Here is a 19,622-nt window from a genome sequence, read left to right as displayed (position 1 = left end):
TTCCTGCAGGCTAAGCTCAACTTCTCTATCCTAATTCTCCCCACTGCCCCACTCCGATCACTATGGCCTGCAGTAAAAAAAAAAAAAAAAAAAAAAAAAAAAAAAAGGGTTAACAAAGACAAAAACATTTTGAGAGAGAAGTTGCCCACAATCCACAGCACATTAAAATAATCCTCTATATATACTTTATATTGCCTGTCTGCAAATAAGCAACTCCTGACTCAGACTCACTGATGGCTTCTTTTCCTTTTCTGGTCTTCAGAGCTCTGGTCTATATCACTCTCAGTTCCCAAAACACTCTCTACCTTCCCTTATCTCTCTCCCAGACCCAGCTCTCCATCCTCCCGCCTGTGCTGCTCCAAGTTGGGCACGGGGCCCAAACTATATGAGGAGCTTCACCCGCCTCCCCACCTCGCTGCCCTTTGCCATTGCTATCGCGCCGTATAAGAACCAGACCTGCTCGGACTGCACTTAGCTCAGAGGCTAACACTAACCAGCCACAGATGTTTACATTGGGAGAGAAGGGGCAGCAGATGCGGTCTCACTCAATAAAACTTGCATCTCTCCCACTCTCCCTTTGTCTCTCTCTTTTTCTGACTTTCTCTCTTTCCTGCAAGTCTGCAAAGAACCCAGGGGAGCTCTTTAGTTCTGTGGGTGTGACAACCTTGCTCTCAGGCTTTATTTGCCTCGTTCCCTGCTCTCTCTGTGCTGTGAGTCACCTGGGTTTCCCCTTTAAAAAAAAAAAAAAAGAAATTTCTGTTTTCCAATTTTTCAAACTGCCAGACACTGAGCAGTGAAGCTTGAGACTTGATTATTACTGAGGCGAATGTTATTTACAGATAGTGCGCGGAAGTGTTTTTTGTGCAAAGCTCCCTTCATTCAGGTGAATGTTAGCACACCTGAGTCTTCTTTATTTGATGATAAAAAAAGAGACACAACCCAGGAGAGGAATTCCAGCAGCAAGAACAGACAGGAATATCTCCAGGTAACACACGGCAAACAAAACTCAGGCGGTCCAACCCTTGAGAAACTGGTAGACAGTCAGAAATAGCAGGCTTGAGAAGTGTTTGGCCTCATTAGGAAATGTGAATTCTGTATGCCAATGTAGGGCAGAGCTGACATGAAAGGGAGATTTTCTTTTTTTACACCCGTCACCTACTCATGTGAAAGATTCCCCAAGTTGGAAAGTGTCAAAATGCTTCTAATCAGACTGCAATGATTTTGTACAGAAGCATGATGTGTGGTCCGATATGAGCTCATCTACAGAGTGACAACAACACTAAACAGCACATAAACCTCTGACATTAAACTGCTCTGTGATACCTCAAAATTTTTTATTCTTAAAAAACACTTTGGTCTCTGTCTCAGCCTACAACATTAGATGGTTAGAAAGTCAGCAGTGCATGTTGCTAATAGAAGGCAGATTGCAGGGGTCTGCAGCGGTAATGTCTTGGCAGAAAGCAAGCGCTTCAGTGGATCAGTGTTTTAGCCTGCGGGCCCTTTTCAGGAGGTCTGAGAAGTGGCAGGTCACTATACAGTCTAAGCCTATTTAAGAAGGAGCATACCAGCACCTCCTGCAGTTCCACAGAACAGGGAGGGAGCTGCTTTGAAAACATTTTAGGAGAAAGGATCATAAAACAAACTGCTGCACAGCCTACTAAACATGGCATGGTGAATCCAAAAACATTACTCATAATTGCTTTAATAATCCTCGCTCCCTGTGTAAGCTGGCAAACACAATTTGCAACATGTCTTTGTGACATCAGTGTTTCTGTGCAAATTTCTGTTCCTCAATATTCTGAGAAGTTAATTCATTCATTACAAAACATGGGGGATGGTGGTGTTTGTTTTGCAAAAGACGAGCCCAGGGTAGCGCCTTAAATGCAATTGTTTGGAATGATCCCTTCTAACATAATTGTTTGTGGTTAGCTGGTTAAACATGGTAGAGGCTGTGTGCATTTTCTCAGGCAGCGTGACACAACAGTATCATTATGTGCCCAGTGGGAAGGAACCGTCCGTGAACCTCCAGGGTTTTACTCTCCCACAACCAACTGAGGGGGTTGGTGTAGTAGCCTGTATGAAGGCATGCATATGAAACAAATAAAGGGAGTGAATGCAATATCTGGTCAACTAGGCACACATGGCATTATGGAGGATGTGAGAGATCAGCGCAAATGTCTGCAGCCCTCGTCCAAAACTCTCAATAAATGAAACATCAACAAAAGAGAGACCAGCGGCTTTCCCTGCACTTAACAAAAACATCTGATGTGCATTATTCCTGACAGAGCATCAGACTCAGGATGAACAGCTTGGCTTTTTAATAGAATGAGTTTCCTCTGTTCTGTGTCAGCGTCCATTGACAAAAGGCTCTGAGGGAGGCAGTCAGTCGAGATTTGCAAAAGGTGACTAGAAACGTCTTCTAAAGGATGAATAACAACATTAGAATGTGGAGGTAAGACAGTTGACATGTGTCTGTACCTCCCCCTAGTGGCCAAATCATTTGCTACTGAGGAGGACAAAAGCATGAAGATAGGCAACACTGTAAATGTTACAGAAGCAAGCATATATTCCCCAACTGCACAACAGCTTTTCAGAGTTTTAAGACCATAATAACTTGCAGGAAGTAGTGTGTGAAGCAGTTCTACTGTCTGGGAGAAGCACAAACATACTTGTTTATCATGAATGCTGAAAATAGAAGCTGAAAAGCCTTAATGAAATGCAGATTCATCTTACTCTTTATTCTTCAGCATCTTGTGCGTAAGTGGTAAAACATTTTTCTTAAAAGTAATTATGAGGTTTTGTGGTCAGTTAAAGGCACCCAAAAGCCCCATTTGCTCAGACACAAGATATTTTATAGCATATGACATATGTACATGTTCACAAGATACTAAAGAATATGATTAACAGATGTTTGGATGATAAGCTTTTACTCTTGTTAAGTCAACATTTTTTGTGTGATTAGACCATCCCCCTTTGCTGGATGTGGCCATGCCAAACTGGAATAGCTAAATAACTCTAACTTAACACCGGGTTTTATGAGGTAACAAGGGTACAGCTTGGAAAACTTAAAAGTCTTACAGAACTTGTCCAAAACACTTCAAAAAGACAAATATGTTACATATGATAACTCAACATATTTTCTTGGATACATATCGAACGTTTTAATATAACACAATACTATTTAACACTATGATACACCGTATATGAATCTAATACAACACTGCATTACAAGGGCCAAGGGACTCGTTTTCACTTACCTTAATGACAACTTTGAGAGGAGCCATCCCTGCGAAGAACACAGCAGTCTGAGTTTCACCTGAAACAAGAGTATAGTCATGGATTACACATGGTAGCCTACAAACAACTCTCTCCAATGATCATTCATCAAAGGCAACATATAATAATTGGAGACTTAGTTTACCGCCCTGCTAAGAAAATAACACTCTCTGGTTTATCATAGACACATATGCAGTGTCTGTGGTGCTCCACACTTAACCTAGTTAATAGCGATCTTACCTTTATATTCATATGTTGCATTAATTACTTAGTAGGACACAGTATTCAGTTTCTCATAGGTATTTATTAGGGTTCTTCTAAACGCAATATACTGTAATGTTAGTCATTTTGATGGTGAAACAATTATCAGCTAACAATTGTTAGTTAATGTTAACATAATATGCTTTGACATTACTTCACTCTACTATAGACAAGTTGAGCGGATCGACATGATTTAAATGGTTGTTGCTACGTGATGTTTTAATAGTATCGAGAAGTTTAGCAGTCATCTTAACAGCTGAGCTTGATTTACTGCTAAGAAACACCAGGGTAGCGCTAACGTTAAGACACAAATGCCACATTAATTACACTACAATAGCATTATATACAACTATGTTCGGTATATCGTTGTGTAAGTTCATTAAAATTAAAAAGACTTTTCATACCGCCAAGAGTTTTGAATGTTTGTCAAGCGAGAGGGTTGCAGGAGATGACGTCACATTCCGTTTGTAGTCCTACAACTGCAAAGCCCCCAAGTCTGAGTCGGAGCTTTCAGCGGCAGGCTTCTGTCAAAAAATACTTCAGAAACACTGAGTTGTGAATTTGTCGTCCATCTGGAGCCTGAAGTTATAAAGTTTTTGGTTTTCTGTCTTGACAGCAACAATTTCTAGAGATTTGTGAGAGAATGCGACTCTTGATTGAATAGGCCCCCGCTAGGACCGAACGCTCTGACCACTACCATGGAAACGAGTTGCATATTGAAAAAGCCTGTATTAATCTCGAAATTATACGTTGCCGAATCGTACCTAAATATTACTTCAGCGAAAAATAGCTACTATAAATGAAATTAATATTGATTGGTTTGTTTTATTATACTACATATAGGTTTAATGTGAATAAAAGTGTGTCATTTTAGTCAGGCAATGGTGTAAGTATCACTATCAGAGTGTTGGCGAGCAAAGGCGCTTAACATTGAAGCACCAAACGTAGCGTTTTCTATCGAATTTCGCAGAAGATTCCAAAATGACACCATGGTCGCTTATATTTCGTTTCAAGTAAACTCAGTGTTTAACGTTATGCCAAGCGATTTAAAATGCTCCAAAACTGAACCTGCTTTGCCATGCTTCAGGAAATTACTGCGTAAGTGATGTCTCGACTTGTCAAGAAATCTCCATCTCTTTGTACGGATCTACCACTGGACAACACTGATATTTGTAACAAACTTAATTTGCTGAGGAAGCTTCTGACATCTTGCTTTGGTCCGACAGGTAGACTAAAACAGGTTCATAACAACATTGGAGGGCACGTCGTTACCACCTCGTCCTCCTCAGTTCTCCTTCCAGCCATCTCCTCCTCACAGCCTTTTGTCAATCTGATAAAAACCTCGATTCTCAACCACGTTTCTCGTTTCAGTGACTGTGGTTTATTTGCTGCTGTTCTTTGTTTGGCTCTTATTGAGCAAGCAAAGCAATCTGGTATCAGAGGAAATGTGGCTATCAGACTGAACAAGCACTTGCTGGGTCTGTGCGTCAGTTACCTACAAGAAGACGACTGTGGTTGCAAAGTGAAGCTTGACTTCTGCAGCAGCCAGAACCTGGTCACATTAGCTCGCAGTATTATATCCAGCAAACCAGCATGTGTGTTAACACAGCAGGAGACACTTCACATCAGCAAGTTGGCTGTGCAAGCTTTTTTGCTCACAGTTCCTTGTGGCAGCCCAGGTACAGTCACACTGGGCAAGACAGTGACTGTCTCTGTTGAAGGCCATTCTGTGCTAAACTCTACAGTGTTTCCAGGTTTACTGTTGGACATTACGGATGTGCTTTGCCTCAACAAGGCAGAGAACCTGAATGCAAATCCACTGTGTACAGTGTTGTTCAGTGCATCCCTTGCCGGAGACCTTTCTGAACTAGGAGATGGGATAATTGAGGTGCATTTGGGAGCAGACACAGACTCACTGATCCTGGATCAACTCCTGGAGCTCGGCAAGCAGGTGGTTAAAGATGAGGTGAAGCTCTTTGTATGCCAGAAGGTCATCCACCCAGTCCTACAGCAATACTTGAGGAGTCAAGGCATCATTGTGATAGAGAGACTGGGAATCACTCTCATGGAGCCACTTATTCAGCTGACAGGTAGGCCTCCATGTAGGCATCAACCTGTCAGCAGATTTATCATTGCAGATTCATGTTGTACAGACAAAAGTTAATTTGTAATAGTGGTCAAGGTCATTACAAAGAGTATAATGTTGCAGTAATTTATCTGATGTAATATTACAGCAATGAAAATAGTTATTTCACTTTATATATGTGTGATGAACATTAACTTTAGCCAAGGAAACACTGGAATAAGCAAATGTTATATCAATGTAAAAGAATTTTCCAACTTTGAAGCTACTTGAGGGGAATGTGTGCTACATGAGTATAGTCTAACTTGTACTTTAATTACTCTGCTCTGTATCTGAGATCGTGTTTCATATCTATTTTAACAAATAGGTGCTCAACCTGTGGCCACATTACATGCCACACTCCCAGCCAAGGCGTACGGGAAAGTGAGGGATCTCACTATTAGGCAGTTTGGATCCAAGACAATGCTGCATTTACATGCTCCTGGGGAGTCAGCAATCTGCACAATGGTCCTCTGCCACAGGAACGAGACAATGCTAAGTGAGCTGAAGGTAAAATAAAGTGTGGAGTATTCAATTCATATCATCATGTGTATCTCCTTCCCACTAAAATCTACTATCTGCACCAAATATTATTCAGTAAAGATGAAATATAATTAATAATATATGGCCCCATAAAGCACAGTTGGTAAAGTCTTTAACTAACTGAACCAGGGGAAGAAGAGATTACATTCTTCTACAGCATTTTTGATAAAAGCATCCATCAACTTGCCTCAGATATTTTTTAAACGTATTTTAAAACGCCTACAAATGCTTGTCAATTCAATAAACTTTATTTGTCCCCACGGGGGAATTATTACACACAGATATCAGCTTGCAATGTCCATTAATGAGTAATGTCCATTTATGTGTCTGTTAAAGGTGGTGTGCCAGAAGACGGAACATGTGTTGAGGCTCACCCTAAGGGAGCCCTCTGCATTACTTGGAGGTGGGTGTACCGAGACCCACTTAGCTGCTTACGTCAGACACAAGGTGAGATCCAATAAAACCAGTCTGAATTTATTGATTTCACATATTTTCACAGCAATCTCATTATAACATGTCTTGATTATGCAATATTTTCATCTTAGAGCTTGAATGAAGTAACAGAGACAGCATCGGTATTAGGATGCACACAGACAGAGTACCTTCGTGGCATGGAGGGATTCTGCCGCTCTCTGGAGTCTGTAGCCACAGCGCTGGAGCACAATGGCGAGAGTTCTTTAATCGATCTGATTTATGCTCATCACTGGACCCTCCCTGCAGATGCCATGACAGGATGCGTGGAGGATAGCTTGGGCTTCTGTGGCTGTGGCCTGATGGAAAGTAGCCCAAGTAAGAAGTGGACTTATCTAAACACTAAATACTCAGAGTTCTCACCTGCATCCCTGTGTAGAGACACTACTGTGCAGCCGTGTGTGCTGGACTCCTTCACAGCTAAACTCAATGCATTGCAAGTGGCTGTAGAAACTGCTAATCTTGCACTAGATGTAAGATATATAATTCAAGATGTGAACTAGTAGAAATTTTGTCTAGTGATGGATTTGGGTTTAAAGAGGGGAATGAATGCTGTTTTACTTTTCAAAGGCATAATACAGATTAGACAGTAGCCACTGGGAATGTCTTGTCTCTATCCTTTGGTGTGGTCTTATGCTTAACCTTTATGTTAAGTCACTGACCATTTTGTCAGTAATGTTACTAATAAATGCAGATTTCTATTCACTGATTACTGTCACTGTTTTGTGAATTTGGTAGTCGATACAGGCTATCCAAAACTACATTTCTAATTCACCACTCATCTCATCTACACTGCCAACCAATTACACTTTAACAATTTAAAATTACCTTTAAATGATTTCTGAGGGATTATGCAAGTGTAATGAATCAAAAGACTTCAGCTTCTATGGAACAATTCATCAACCCTTCACCATTACAAGTCAGAATGTCTCTGCTGCAGTGGCCTTTGTTCAGCACCAGGGGGTGCTGCAACAGATGCTGACACATATTTTGTTGCCAGTACAGCACCAACAAACTACCAGCATTTTTCTGTTGTAATTTTCCGCCCTTTTTTTCCATTACATTTTGCTGAATCCAAAAAATTACCAGTCTGAACTTGCTGACTGGTAAGATAAACTGACAGATAAACAGCTATGTAAATAAAAAGTCTAACCACAGGCAATCAAATGTTCCACCCTAACACCATAACTGTTCACAGTGCTCTATGACATGGTGTAGACACTGTGACAGACCACATCTGGTGATTTCTGAACCAACTTACAGTCACTGTACAGAGATGTGTTATTTGTTATATATGTTATTTTGATTATTGCACATCTACTATTTGGATAACTTTATTTCTCCTCACAAAATCTCTTCTTGTGTGCACCAAGTTCACCAAGTGAGAAGTAAAATGAGTGCAGATTCCTTCTGCTGTTGGTTCAATCATTGTCTGCCCTTACAAGATGACCGCCAGGTGCTTTTTCTCTCAGAAGATGAATGGAATTAAAGCCTTTCGTAACTTGGGATAGTCTTTGAATTTCTTTTGATAAAACCTGTAACAGAGGGGGAGATGAAAACTATCACTCAGAAATTGAATATGGCAAAGTTGGATAAGTTTGACAGGGGAGTATTAATGTACTGTGACAGGACTGCTCAGCGTTTTGGGAATGTCTTAGGCACCTGTGATGGTAATAGGCTCTTGGTCCAATGAAACTCAGGCTAAAGACAGCAAATGAGAGGGCTGGAAGAGACCAGGTGGCCACAGCAAAGCCAAACCACTCCACGATCTCTCCTAAGTAGTTGGCACCAGACACATATTCAAACAGACCTCCTGCAGGAGAGGAAGAAGACCGCAGGTCACTATGAGTACAGAACCAATGGAAGTTAACTGATGTGTCATCTCTGGTTTCTTACCTGTAGGAATCTTGTAACTTACTTCTCCTGGTTTCCTCAGGTTACGAAGAATATAGTCACTGTGTATATTGATGGCCATTCCAACGTAAAACAGCACTAAACCTAGAAGAAACACTGACTTGTACATGGCTGGCTTAATGTATAAAGCACACAAATGGACTGAAACAGTTCCTCTGGAAAGAATAGATACTGCTCCTACCAGTTTTACAGCGATAGTCAGCTGACCATTCTTCATCAAAGTGAGCACAGTGCAGCAGGTAGTGTCCCTGCAGGAAACCATTCAGAGTGCAGAAGAAACCTGCTGCCACCATCACACCCAGTGGGAAAGGCCTTCCTCTGGTCAGTAGGGAATAGACAAATGTCCTATGATTGGAAAGGAAATAGTAGGTACAGTAGGTGGTAAGAGGACAGAATAATTGTGCTTTTCCTCCTATGCTCTATAGCATTGGCAAAGAACATATTTTACAACCAGGTGGAGGTATTCTGAAAAAATCGTTTTGCATTTAAGTGCAGGCAAAAAGGTTCCATTAAGCCCAACTCGTCATGGGTGGTTACGAATGCATTCCTCACAGCACTTTAGCCTTCAGATTATAACAACAGGAGATCTCATTTTCAAAGCTCCTTTTTCCAGTGGCCACCTGAAAGTGTTTGGCTCTTGCTTTCACTTAAAAAGTGGCTGAATAGGCTACATCTAGTAGCTGTAGGTACACTGGCAGAATAATGATAAAAGATGGTAGTAACACATTTTGTTGTTTTCTGTCAGAAACACAAAATGATGGACTGCAACTGTCCATTAAAAATAGGAGTTATAACTAAGAAAATGTATAGTTTGTTTCATGTTACACTGGTGGATCAATAAATAAATATATGAATACAGTGAACAGTAGCCAAACAATACAATACCCTGTACTCAAACAGGCTGAGTAAATTTAAGACAAATATAACAAAATAACTCAATCTGAAATATGTATGATATTATTGTGTAGGCACAAGACAATATAAAGCTAAATACATCAATAAATGAGAAAAACTATGAACCTCATCAAATCAGTGCGTTAAACTGAAACAGCAAAATGAAATTTGTAAGTCAAATGTGAAAAACCGGACATTTTAATCTTTCTTTTGTATTTTGATTGAATGGGGGGTGTGCATAACTCCAAAAACACTGATCACTCTCATGTATCTTAAAGTACATTATCACACTTCCCTTCACATACACATCAAACCACCCCAACCCCAGGCTCATGTCTCTGCGTTTACCTTTGAAAGTAGTGCGTGCAAAAGGTCCCAAGCAGCAGGTGCTTCCCCGTAATGGAGGGTTTGTGTGAGGTAAACATTAAAAGTAGGGGCGCCAGGAGAGCTGGTATCTCCTGGAGGAACCAGGCTAGTCTGGCTGGGACTGTCCTTGCTGGAGGAGAGAGTACCATATGGCGCCCATAGGAGGTTTGCGTCTTCCTGTGATGGACCAAGTGCCCGAGTCCTATCAGGATGATCCCACAGCTGAGACAGTTGACCAAGTCCTCATAGCAGTGCATCTTGCAGGTCCTCGCCTCAGGGCCAGTGAGTGTTGCAGTGATTTGTTCTGCTCATAAACTAATCTTTAAGCGTCTGTATAAAGTTAAATGGCTCTAAAAAGCCTCTCTGACTCCTCCCAAAGCAAAGAGAGAGGAGTGTCAGCCTGCTGAAACATGAGACTGCTCTCTTTGTCACAGCCTTGGTACTAATACTGAGAGAGGTGAGGTTATGATTATCTTCTCCACCTTGTAATGCAAGCCCTGATGCAAATACTGAATTTCCCTACAATCGGAGCCATAGTCCGTTGCTACATACCTGCTCTGCCTGTCAATCTTGTTTACAGACACACAGCAGCATCTGCACCAATATCAAACTGTGTGGCTTTACTTGTCAATAGATTTGCATGTGCACATGCATGTGCATGTACTACATAATCCATAGATAATTGTTTGGTACAGTGCTCAAACAAGTTCTTTAATTTCTTTGTGGTTTGAAATGTACAACCCAGTGTAATTGGGAGTACAATAGTGAAATGAATGTGATTCAGTCAAATTGGGCCACAGTAAAGGCAAAACTATTAGCTTTACTCATCAAGACAGTAACCTGTTCTTCCTGATCTGAGCACTGCCTTTCCTGGATGACTCACTGAAAACATTACACAGCAACTGAATATAGATTGAACAATGAATGTACAGGCATTTGTAACAATCTGATAATTACTACAGGGAGATTCTGTATCTTGTGACCTGTGTTTATGCATTATATGAAAACAAACTGAACTATTTTATTGATTTTTTTTTTTCCTTTTTGAGTTTTTCTTGTCAACCTCAGCTTATACAGCCTCCTGCCTCCAGCTGATGCTGGTCTGTCTGAAGAGAGAAAGTCATTTTGAAGGCAGCGGCATTTGGGTGGACTTATTGTGTATTGTATCCTTATGTATGGATGTCCCAGCGTCCAAATTCATTATTGTCAGTTGCAATACACAGAAGTCAGTTATACTGATTGTTATTTGATGTCAGTGGTCAGATTTAATTTTTTTAAGAGATGAAATAAACTGTTTGTAAAGGTGTTGATTCAGCTTGTTTGTTATATTTAACCCTCACTGATATAGATGGGGTAGACAAAATTACAAACTCCTCTCCGTATAACACAGATCAACAGCACTGTAAACAACATCCTCCAAAATGACCATACAGTTGAGTCAACACTTCTCTAAAATAGTTGGAACAAAAACTGAACATTATAATCTTCATGAAGGGAGGACTTATTGCAGGACTGTTGTATTAGCCTGCATTAATATTAGCTAGGTGTACCTAATAATAAATAATAAAAACCAATATTCCTCCAGCCACGAAGCTCCCTCTGCTGGTGATGTTTCCACTGTGTCTCCACTGTAAATTGACACTGGATAAAAATAGTAAATATTTATCCTAACCAGGATGTCTACTTTAGCAGTATACAATATGCAGCACTGCACTGTTTACAACCAAACGCCCATGTCCAAACTTCTGCAGTGCTAAAAAATATATTTGGTTATTAATCTTTTGCACCTTTGGAGGAGTAAACATATTGATTGAAGACAGTGATTAAAAACCAAGTCAATATTTTGTGTGATTGTAAATACTTGAAGAACAAGACACCAGAGCACACATGCTTTCAGTACATTTTACTTGTTTTGTAACATGAATCCTCGGCCTTATCTGAAGAGCCTTTTGGGATGCTTTGTCAGTGGAACCTGAGATCAAAACAACTCCATTTAGGGAGTAGTTAAGTAGTATATTTTAGGTTTGTGACGTGTAAGTTCCCATTCTCTAAGCAAGAAAAAAGAAGATAATACAAAAACCATTTCTAAAAGACAAACAAAGATCCATAAACACAAAATGAACAGTGTTGAGGTTCAGCCTTTGTCTCTCTCTCTCTCTACAGGAATGAGGTGAGGTGGAGAAAACTGAACACCACTCCCTGCTGGAGAAAGGAGATAACAGTTGGTGCCATTTCAGACCAACAGATGAGGGACAGGTCACACACTCCTGGAGTGCTGGGTGAGCTGGAGACATTGTTGGGTACTCGGCAAGGGAGAGGGTACATGTGGAAAAACAAAGAACTGAAAGTACACATTCTAAAATAAGACTAAAAGTGAGAATACGTTTTAAATGTATATGTGCAACAGTGATAAAAGGCACAATAGCACAGTGTGTCATGCTTTACTAGTTTCCTTTAAATTAACGTCAGAGGTCAAGTGAGTCGGGGGATTCATCTTTCAGTCTGTGCTCACTCGATGCAACCAGATATTAACAGTTGCTTAATGCTTATGGTGCCGAGAGAGGGGGACCGATGTTAAAGGACTGCATCATTTCAATGGGAATACTTGTATTCAGCAGCAAAAGTCAGTCAGTGATAAGTGATGTTCAAATCTCAAACGACAGGACAGCAGACATCGTGTGCTGCCTATATCATACTGTCACCGAAAGCCTATACTGCCACTATGAATCATCAGGTTTTTGCATTCAGGTTTTGTACATCATCATCACACATATTACAGGAGTATTTCAGGCAGCGTACTACACAGCAAATAACTTGGAAAAAGACAGTAAAATTTTCTTTTCTTTTGTTAATAACTGCAATTTTTTTGCTTGACATTTCATAATGGAAATATTAATGTTTCTTAACATATTCACATCCATTTAATCCAAAATAGAGCAAGGAGCAACATCTGTCACTTTTCTGGGTAGATAATCAAACCTTAAATCATTATGACTTTGTGCTGATCTTAAAACATGGGCCATCTCTAGCTCACCTCATCTAATTAATCATCCTACTGCCAACCATAATTTTGAAGTGAATTCTCATTCACAGAGAAGTAACAAAACTGGGGAACAAACCTGTAAATAAGGATGAAGGCTTAAATCTTCCCAATAACATTTGGCATTCTTCAAAACATATTAACAAAAAGAGCTGTAAATTACTCCCAAGTGAATAGATTTAGTAACAGTTCCTACCATTTAAGCAGACCATCTAGGCCTTTACCACCAAAAAAAAAACCCCAAAAAAAAAACCCAAAACTTGCTCTCACAGAACTGAATGTGTAACAAAAGACATTTTCTACCAGTCTAGCATCAGTCTTCTATACTGACAATTCAATAACTACAGGGATTCATGGTGGTGGTGTAAACAAAGACTAAAGTGTTAGTCATTTACACAGTATCCAGCTTAGATTACATTTCTGTGGCACCCATAACTGCAGTCTAGCCCCAGCAAAACATATCTATAATGCTACAAGCACATAACTGGAATCTGGGAGCAGTGTTGCATACACTAATTTAACAGGCAAACCATGTTACTGGCTTTCGAGCTTAACTGACAACACTGCTTCTGTTCAAATCTACACACTACTTGAGTAAATACTATCAAGTATAATAACACTACTAAAGGGAGAAATAAAAAGGAACAGAATATGAATAAAAGATAATATTTAATAAACTAATATAAGAGTAATAATGTTTTTGGTTTGTACAGGGGGTTAGTGAACGTTGTTGGGTGTAGCCCTTTGTTAGCAACTACAATATATGTTAGCGACGGTAGTATGACACTGTTCTCAAAATTTTAATTGCATGTAGCTTAAAGCAATCAATCAAAACACTCATTTCATTTTCATCTGGCAACATTTCAGTATTCTCCATCAAGATCTGCAGTTTTATTTTTCTTTCCTTTTCTGAGGCGAATTACATGAGCACAGATTGCCAAGAGTCCAAACGTAAAGATTGCATTACAACTCAAATCCATCGTTTGTCAGGAAAAACAAAAAGGGACTAAGAGGACAGCTACAGTCCTTGCAAAAACCCCAATAAGATTTCCCCTTCCCGACGCATACGCTGAGCCAAATGAATGCGCACTCGTCCTATCTCCTCAAACCATTTGCTCCAACATACTCTCAAAACTGCACTTCAAGCAAAATGTATCAACCAAAAGCTCTGAGACACACTTCAAACCGAGAGGAGGGTGGAGAAAGGCGGAGGAGAGTTGAGGGAGAGACAGAGAAAGAAGACTGTATTGGCTTCGAGTGTCTAGGTCCTTCCTGCAAATAGTGGGCGTAACTTGGGGTTGGGTGAGAGGGATGGTGTCTGGGTCAGGTTATGGCGATAGATAGTAAGGACATGGCGGTGGCGCTGCTGTGGCCCCTGCCTCAATGTCAACCTCAATGAACGATGAGTGCCCCGGCAGCGTAACTCACAGAGCTGTCCTGCCAGTTCCTGCACTCACTTGACTGGGCGTAGTTCAGGAAAGTGAAGTTCATTTCTAAACCAGACTTCCTCAGCTCAGCCACAGCCTGCAAAATAAAAACATCCACTTGGTCATTGATTCATACCTTGTGTCACGCCAAGCGTAATTACACACACAGATAAGGACAGCGTCCCATTGTCATGACACAGGCTACAGGTTATCTTAAATAAAATAACAGTTTCCTTTTCATACTTAAAATACTAGGACTAACTAACTATACATTGAAATACATGATCAATTCTAATTCTTTATTTTTTGCTTTGGACATGCAGCTTTAGCCTCAGTCTTTTAGCAGAATGTAGTGAATGTTACAGATGGAAGAATAATCTTGCAACAGCTGTCATTTCTGCCAGCCAAATGACAGAAATGAGAGAAGTAAACAAGAAGCTGCTTTTTTTGACCACCGTCTGAAATCAAGGACCCGTTGTATCGAAAATTACAAATAATTCTGGGTCTTCAATATGCCACCGTTGTCATTACAAGCTTTTGCACTGTATGAGAACAGAAGGCTTGATGCTGAAGCCTAGCAACTTAGTTACTACGTTCAGTCAACTGAACCACCATCAACCATGTTAAGTACTTATAAACATCAGTCTCTTCTTCTGTGGTACGTACATTTAGCAGCACTCCAATTGGGTGACGCCCACAGATGGTGTTGCGGTACTTCTTCAAGTAGTTGGTGAAAGACATGGGATCCAGCTGCTCTATAATACCCATCCCCTTCACAAGCAGAGAGAAAAAGTGGAACATACATTTATATATCTTAGATAAAGACATGACTATCCTAAAACTTATTATTTTATAGGTAGGTTATTTTCAAAGAGAAATTACATTAAAACTAATTATTTTTCAAATTTTGAATCTGCTGTTCTATGCCATTATAGATAAAGGAGGACAACTACTTCCCATGTTTTAAAACTGTTTTGTTGTTATATTGCATGTGTCAATGAATTTATGTTTACTTTACGTTCAAGTATTTTGTAATATAATAGCAGTACTTCCTGGAAGCTGTGTGTTCAAGAAAAAAAGCCTTATCACAAGAATTATAATAATCACATTTTCTCTGTGCCTCTCTGTATTTTAAACTTCCTGAAAAATGATATATTTGTAGCAGCTACATTGAAGTATACAGTCACATTAAGGGCACACGAAGTATTTAAAATGCCAATGCTATTGTTCGTACAAGTATTATGGGTGTCATGGTAACATTAATGTCATATTAATATGTCCTGCACTGCATTATCATAACAGTTGTGCATGTGGCTGATGACAGTCACACATATCTCTGTGGTTACCATTTTATCAAGATGCTCAATAGACCTGTAGATCTCCCCTTGAGATTCATCGTAGTATGTGTAACGGAACCGTTGACCTTCAAAAGAGAAATGGACATCAGAACAAAGCTGGACACAGGTATGTCACATTTATGACATTTGGGGCAGAATTATCCTGAGATCACAAACTATACTTTTATTAACAGGATAATCTCAGAGAGTGGGTGTTATTTTCATTGATTTTTATTCATCAGTACCTACCCCAGTGGCAGAAGTCAGATGAGATGATGAAAAGGTTGGAGGGGTCTGCCAGATACTTGCTGAGCAGCTTCCCATATTCCTGTTCCTTAGATTCGCTCAGGGCTCCCACAAGCACAGGCACGATGCTAAACTCGTCTTTGTGGCTGCAACATCAGATTATTGAATTAAAAACTATGGTACAACTGCACCTCTCTGTCAAAATTGTGTCCAAGGGGCACAGGTGGAAATAAAATCAGCATTAATACAATAAGAGCATCCATCAGTGAAAAGTAATGGGAAAACTCACTAGTGAGTTGCACCTTTATACCCTTCATACATCTACATTACTAATGTTTTTCAACGGGTTTTAGTGAAAGTCGTAAGGACAATATGTCTTGAGCTAATGAACTTCACCTCATATTACCTCATCCCTGCTTTTCTGAACCAAGAAATTGCCTCTGACTCCTTCCAACCTAACAGAAGGCTATATCAATTATGCATATCATACTTTCTATGAGTCCCTGCACCAGTATGGGTTTACAGAATGTATAGAAAGATCTTTTGCACTGTTTTCTTGTTTGGTCAATGATAATGATAAAAGCTTCATTCTGTGAAACCAGTTTATAGTAAGTGTATAGTTTCACTCCTATGTGCGTTACCTCTCCATGGCTTTAGCAGTGTAAGGCAAGTGCATTTCAATACTGTGCTCATCTTCATCTGTCTGCAGAGTCATCCGCTCAAACAACCCAGTTTTCCAGAGGTCAGCATAAACTGTAAAACACAGGTGAGTTTCACTTTAATTTTTGCATGTTATCATGGCCATGTCTTCTGATAAAGACCCTTTTGGAGATCATTTAAATTGGGAATCCTGACAAGTGCCTAGCTGAGTGAAACCTCATCATTGAGAAAGCCTTTTATCCTAAGAGTCAGGGAACTGTCTGGTCCCTCGAGGATCATTAAAAGTGTATCACCTCCCAAGACTGCTTGAGGTCAGCATGTTAGAGCTCTATTTAGGCTAGACTAGAACAATCAAGATAAAGAAAGGGCCTAACAAACCTCTATGGTTGTATTTTTACACCTTTTTTAAGTACAGGGTTCTAAAATGACTGAAAAACACTAAAACCTAGACCGAACTGTGGTTATGTCACTCCCTCACATCACAATTGAAATACCCTCCTAAATAACTGACCGGTTATAATGTGTTTACATGTGGGACTGAGCAACAAACACAGAAAAAAGTAAAAATCAAATTGCAAGGAGTGAAAACAGTAAATACCCTTCTGGTCGATTCTCAGGTCATAGAGAGGTGTTCTATAGATGTCTGCAGGTGACAGGGCACAGCGGGAGAGGGGCACATGGTGTGAAGGTCCCAGGATGAACACCCTACGACTGAAGGGCAACAGGACTTTATCTCACTCCTTTCAGAAACACCGCTGGTACTATATTCTACTATCTAAACTAACATCTGTTCATTCTGTGGAAGTTAATGTAAGATAAGAAACAGTCATACAAAGCATTTTCTTGAGTAAGGAAAAGAGACAAAAAACAGAATGACTCACGTAATAGAAGGATCAACCTGCTTGTAGGCATATGCTGCACAAGCACCACAGTAGGTATAACCAGCATGTCTGCAAACATAAACATGTCAAAGTGGAATGAGATGGCATCACAGATGCCATTTGACATGCTCATTTTATCTTTCCTTCCAATTGTCAACATGTGCTTACGGCGCTATGATGGCTCTAGCAGGTCTGATCGTGGACTGTGCTTGGGACAGCCAGCCCTCTAGTTGTGCATTCAGCTGGGATCCTGAATAGGTAGAATTTAAAAAGAAAACAAACAAAAAAAACAATTTAAAAAATAATTTTATTTCTGATCATTAAAGGTTATTAAAGATGAGCCAGCAACTCATACTGCTCTCTCTACGCCTCCCCACAAGACTAAGAATGACATAGTGGGTCAGCACTAACCAATAACACTAAAAACATAATTGTCTGATCAATACAAATAGGATTTGATAGATACAGGACAGCCACAAGCATAGAACACTAAGATCAAGGTAATTTTGGTATCATTATGTCACTGTAATAATTCCAATGGAGTGAGATTATAAACATGCTACTGTGGTTGTAATGGAACACACTGCCCGGTTTTACTGTACAAACCACCAGTGTTACTCTCTACCAGTGTCCACAGCTGCTGACATTATGTCAACATCAATCAAAGGTAGCTTTATGATTCTATAATTAAATCTGAAGGAAAAACAAACAACTGATATAATTAGTGTTGTAAAAAAAAAAAAAAAAAAAAATGAACAAGGACATCGAGGGGGGGAGGTTACGTTAGCGCAACCTTTAGATGAGTTTATGGACATATTATTGTTTATATAAAGCTTTCTGTAGTGTTTTAACTAATGTATGTGGTCTGTTGAAAACGATTTTTACTAACAACGCCGTGAGGTAAGCTTATAAATGACAGCCAGACAGCCTTGCAGGGTTTAAAAGAAAGAAACTAGCGGCTAGCCAGTGAAATGGGGGAAGGGGTGCAACACGAACCAATTTTCTGCCCTGCCCTACTCAGTCCTTTGTTTCATGGCAGGTAGTATTTCTACACTAAGGAGAGTCAGGGTCAGAGACCACCAAGAAGACCATAACAATAATGGCAGCTTCAGTTAAAACAGTTCCTGTCAAGCTGTTACGGAAATGTATAATCTGGTCAGACAGCAGGTAGGCCAGGAAGTTCTGCATTATTAGCCAAGTTAGCTATTGTTGAGATGATTGCTTGTCAAAAATGCTGAGCAGCAGATGTCAGTTTGTTTAGAAACATTTCAATCGACTACCCGAGGAGGAAAAGCTGAATAAGCTCAAACCAACCCTGCACCAAATGGGATAACAGACGAGGCAGTCAATACAAGCTATATTTTAGCTAGCCGACTTTTCATCAACTGGATTACCGTTACAACCCTAACGTTTGTTATCACCGTCCCCTATGGCAAGACATGAACTCGACCGTTTTTCATCTCAAGATAATGAAGGTTATACAAAATAAAAACAACAAAAACAATTCAATACACTGCCATGAGAAAAAACACCAGCCAGCTAGCATACAGCGTGCTAACGCCGACGGTGCTCTGTTGACAGTTACCCGAAGCAGAGTACCAGCTCCCGGCGTGACTTGCTTCTCTGCACACAGCTCGGTTCGACATCTTGGTTCCCAAGCCGCCTATCTTGGTCTGCTTAACCCTTGTCAGGCGAAAAATAAAATTGCAAGAGCCGGCGTTCGCTAACCCAGAGAAGAAACAACGCCTGCCAGCTCACTTGCTTGTAAAGACAAAGGGCAGTCCGACTGGAGAGACAGCTGGGAAAGCAGGCTAACAAGATCAGTGCTCCGTCAGCTGGCTTCTGTGTTGTTACCGGTTATGAAGTTAGCCAGAGAGAGCAGCTAACGGTGAGTTTGTTAGACAGTTAGACACTGGCAAAGGTATCATGCAAATTTGAAAAGGCACAAACTACAAATATTGTATGTGCTAACACTGAACAGCCAGGAGAGCAAAACCAAGAGCAGTAGCTGTCACAGCCAGATCTGAGGATTACTGGGTTGTCTGTCGAGCCAGGTATGGGGCGTCTCTGATACGGTAATCACAGTCACGTCAGAGCGTTTTGATTGGTTGTTGGATTAGCAAACACAAATTGATTCGTTTAAAAATCCAGGAGGCGTGGCCGTTACTAAGATGATAGTTTGGT

The 19,622-nt window shown here is 40.3% G+C and overlaps 4 protein-coding genes across 5 annotated transcripts in view; 1 reads left to right on the top strand and 3 right to left on the bottom strand.

Annotated features, from left to right (window-relative positions):
• Positions 1-4,315, bottom strand: part of slx4ip (SLX4 interacting protein) — a 31,368-nt gene extending 27,053 nt beyond the window's left edge. Inside the window, exons 1-2 of the mRNA XM_023411825.2 lie at positions 3,942-4,315; positions 3,258-3,316 (exon numbers count right to left, since the gene is read on the bottom strand). Coding sequence (XP_023267593.1) covers positions 3,258-3,284 — 27 coding nt within the window. The 5' untranslated portion in view covers positions 3,285-3,316; positions 3,942-4,315. The remainder of the gene's footprint in view (positions 1-3,257; positions 3,317-3,941) is intronic.
• A 139-nt stretch (positions 4,316-4,454) lies between these two features.
• mkks (MKKS centrosomal shuttling protein) lies at positions 4,455-7,382 on the top strand. Its single transcript, XM_023411642.2, has 4 exons — positions 4,455-5,627; positions 5,988-6,169; positions 6,539-6,649; positions 6,748-7,382. Exons 1-4 carry the CDS (start codon positions 4,643-4,645, stop codon positions 7,174-7,176), a joined length of 1,707 nt encoding a protein of 568 aa, XP_023267410.1. The 5' UTR covers positions 4,455-4,642; the 3' UTR covers positions 7,177-7,382.
• srd5a2b (steroid-5-alpha-reductase, alpha polypeptide 2b) lies at positions 6,432-10,304 on the bottom strand. 2 transcript variants are annotated; one of them, XM_023411643.2, is made up of 5 exons: positions 9,830-10,298; positions 8,769-8,932; positions 8,570-8,671; positions 8,336-8,486; positions 6,432-8,208 (listed from the first exon to the last, which is right to left on the bottom strand). In XM_023411643.2, the coding sequence occupies exons 1-5, from the start codon at positions 10,102-10,104 to the stop codon at positions 8,142-8,144; spliced, it is 759 nt and encodes a 252-aa protein (XP_023267411.1). In that variant the 5' UTR covers positions 10,105-10,298; the 3' UTR covers positions 6,432-8,141. The 2 variants fall into 2 exon arrangements, with proteins under 2 accessions (XP_023267411.1, XP_087031613.1); XM_087175487.1 differs by having other exon boundaries at positions 6,432-8,486; positions 9,830-10,304.
• A 1,431-nt stretch (positions 10,305-11,735) lies between these two features.
• memo1 (mediator of cell motility 1) lies at positions 11,736-19,460 on the bottom strand. Its single transcript, XM_023411717.2, has 9 exons — positions 19,024-19,460; positions 17,607-17,688; positions 17,439-17,507; positions 17,156-17,268; positions 16,539-16,650; positions 15,901-16,043; positions 15,661-15,737; positions 14,981-15,085; positions 11,736-14,411 (listed from the first exon to the last, which is right to left on the bottom strand). The coding sequence occupies exons 1-9, from the start codon at positions 19,082-19,084 to the stop codon at positions 14,280-14,282; spliced, it is 894 nt and encodes a 297-aa protein (XP_023267485.1). The 5' UTR covers positions 19,085-19,460; the 3' UTR covers positions 11,736-14,279.
• Between the last annotated feature and the right edge of the window lie 162 nt (positions 19,461-19,622).

The sequence above is a fragment of the Seriola lalandi genome, unplaced genomic scaffold, assembly GCF_002814215.2.
Source record: "Seriola lalandi dorsalis isolate HSWRI2012SDOR001 ecotype SW California unplaced genomic scaffold, Sedor1 jcf7180002054470, whole genome shotgun sequence".
Lineage (NCBI taxonomy): Eukaryota > Metazoa > Chordata > Actinopteri > Carangiformes > Carangidae > Seriola > Seriola lalandi.
The sequence above is the reverse complement of the archived record's forward strand: the minus strand, read 5'-3'. Positions and strand labels throughout refer to the sequence as shown.

What these genes read in the sequence shown, in the direction of transcription:
- mkks (XM_023411642.2), top strand. Translation starts at nt 4,643, where the DNA reads ATGTCTCGACTTGTCAAGAAATCTCCATCTCTTTGTACGGATCTACCA. An exon ending in GCCACTTATTCAGCTGACAG is followed by an intron (nt 5,628 to 5,987) that starts GTAGGCCTCCAT and finishes TTTAACAAATAG; the next exon opens with GTGCTCAACCTGTGGCCACA. An exon ending in CAATGCTAAGTGAGCTGAAG is followed by an intron (nt 6,170 to 6,538) that starts GTAAAATAAAGT and finishes TGTCTGTTAAAG; the next exon opens with GTGGTGTGCCAGAAGACGGA.
- memo1 (XM_023411717.2), bottom strand. Translation starts at nt 19,084, where the DNA reads ATGTCGAACCGAGCTGTGTGCAGAGAAGCAAGTCACGCCGGGAGCTGG. An exon ending in CAGGTTGATCCTTCTATTAC is followed by an intron (nt 17,269 to 17,438) that starts GTGAGTCATTCT and finishes GTTGCCCTTCAG; the next exon opens with TCGTAGGGTGTTCATCCTGG. An exon ending in CAATTGGAGTGCTGCTAAAT is followed by an intron (nt 14,412 to 14,980) that starts GTACGTACCACA and finishes TTTATTTTGCAG; the next exon opens with GCTGTGGCTGAGCTGAGGAA.
- srd5a2b (XM_087175487.1), bottom strand. Translation starts at nt 10,104, where the DNA reads ATGCACTGCTATGAGGACTTGGTCAACTGTCTCAGCTGTGGGATCATC. An exon ending in TGACTATCGCTGTAAAACTG is followed by an intron (nt 8,672 to 8,768) that starts GTAGGAGCAGTA and finishes TGTTTCTTCTAG; the next exon opens with GTTTAGTGCTGTTTTACGTT. An exon ending in AAGTTACAAGATTCCTACAG is followed by an intron (nt 8,487 to 8,569) that starts GTAAGAAACCAG and finishes CCTCTCCTGCAG; the next exon opens with GAGGTCTGTTTGAATATGTG.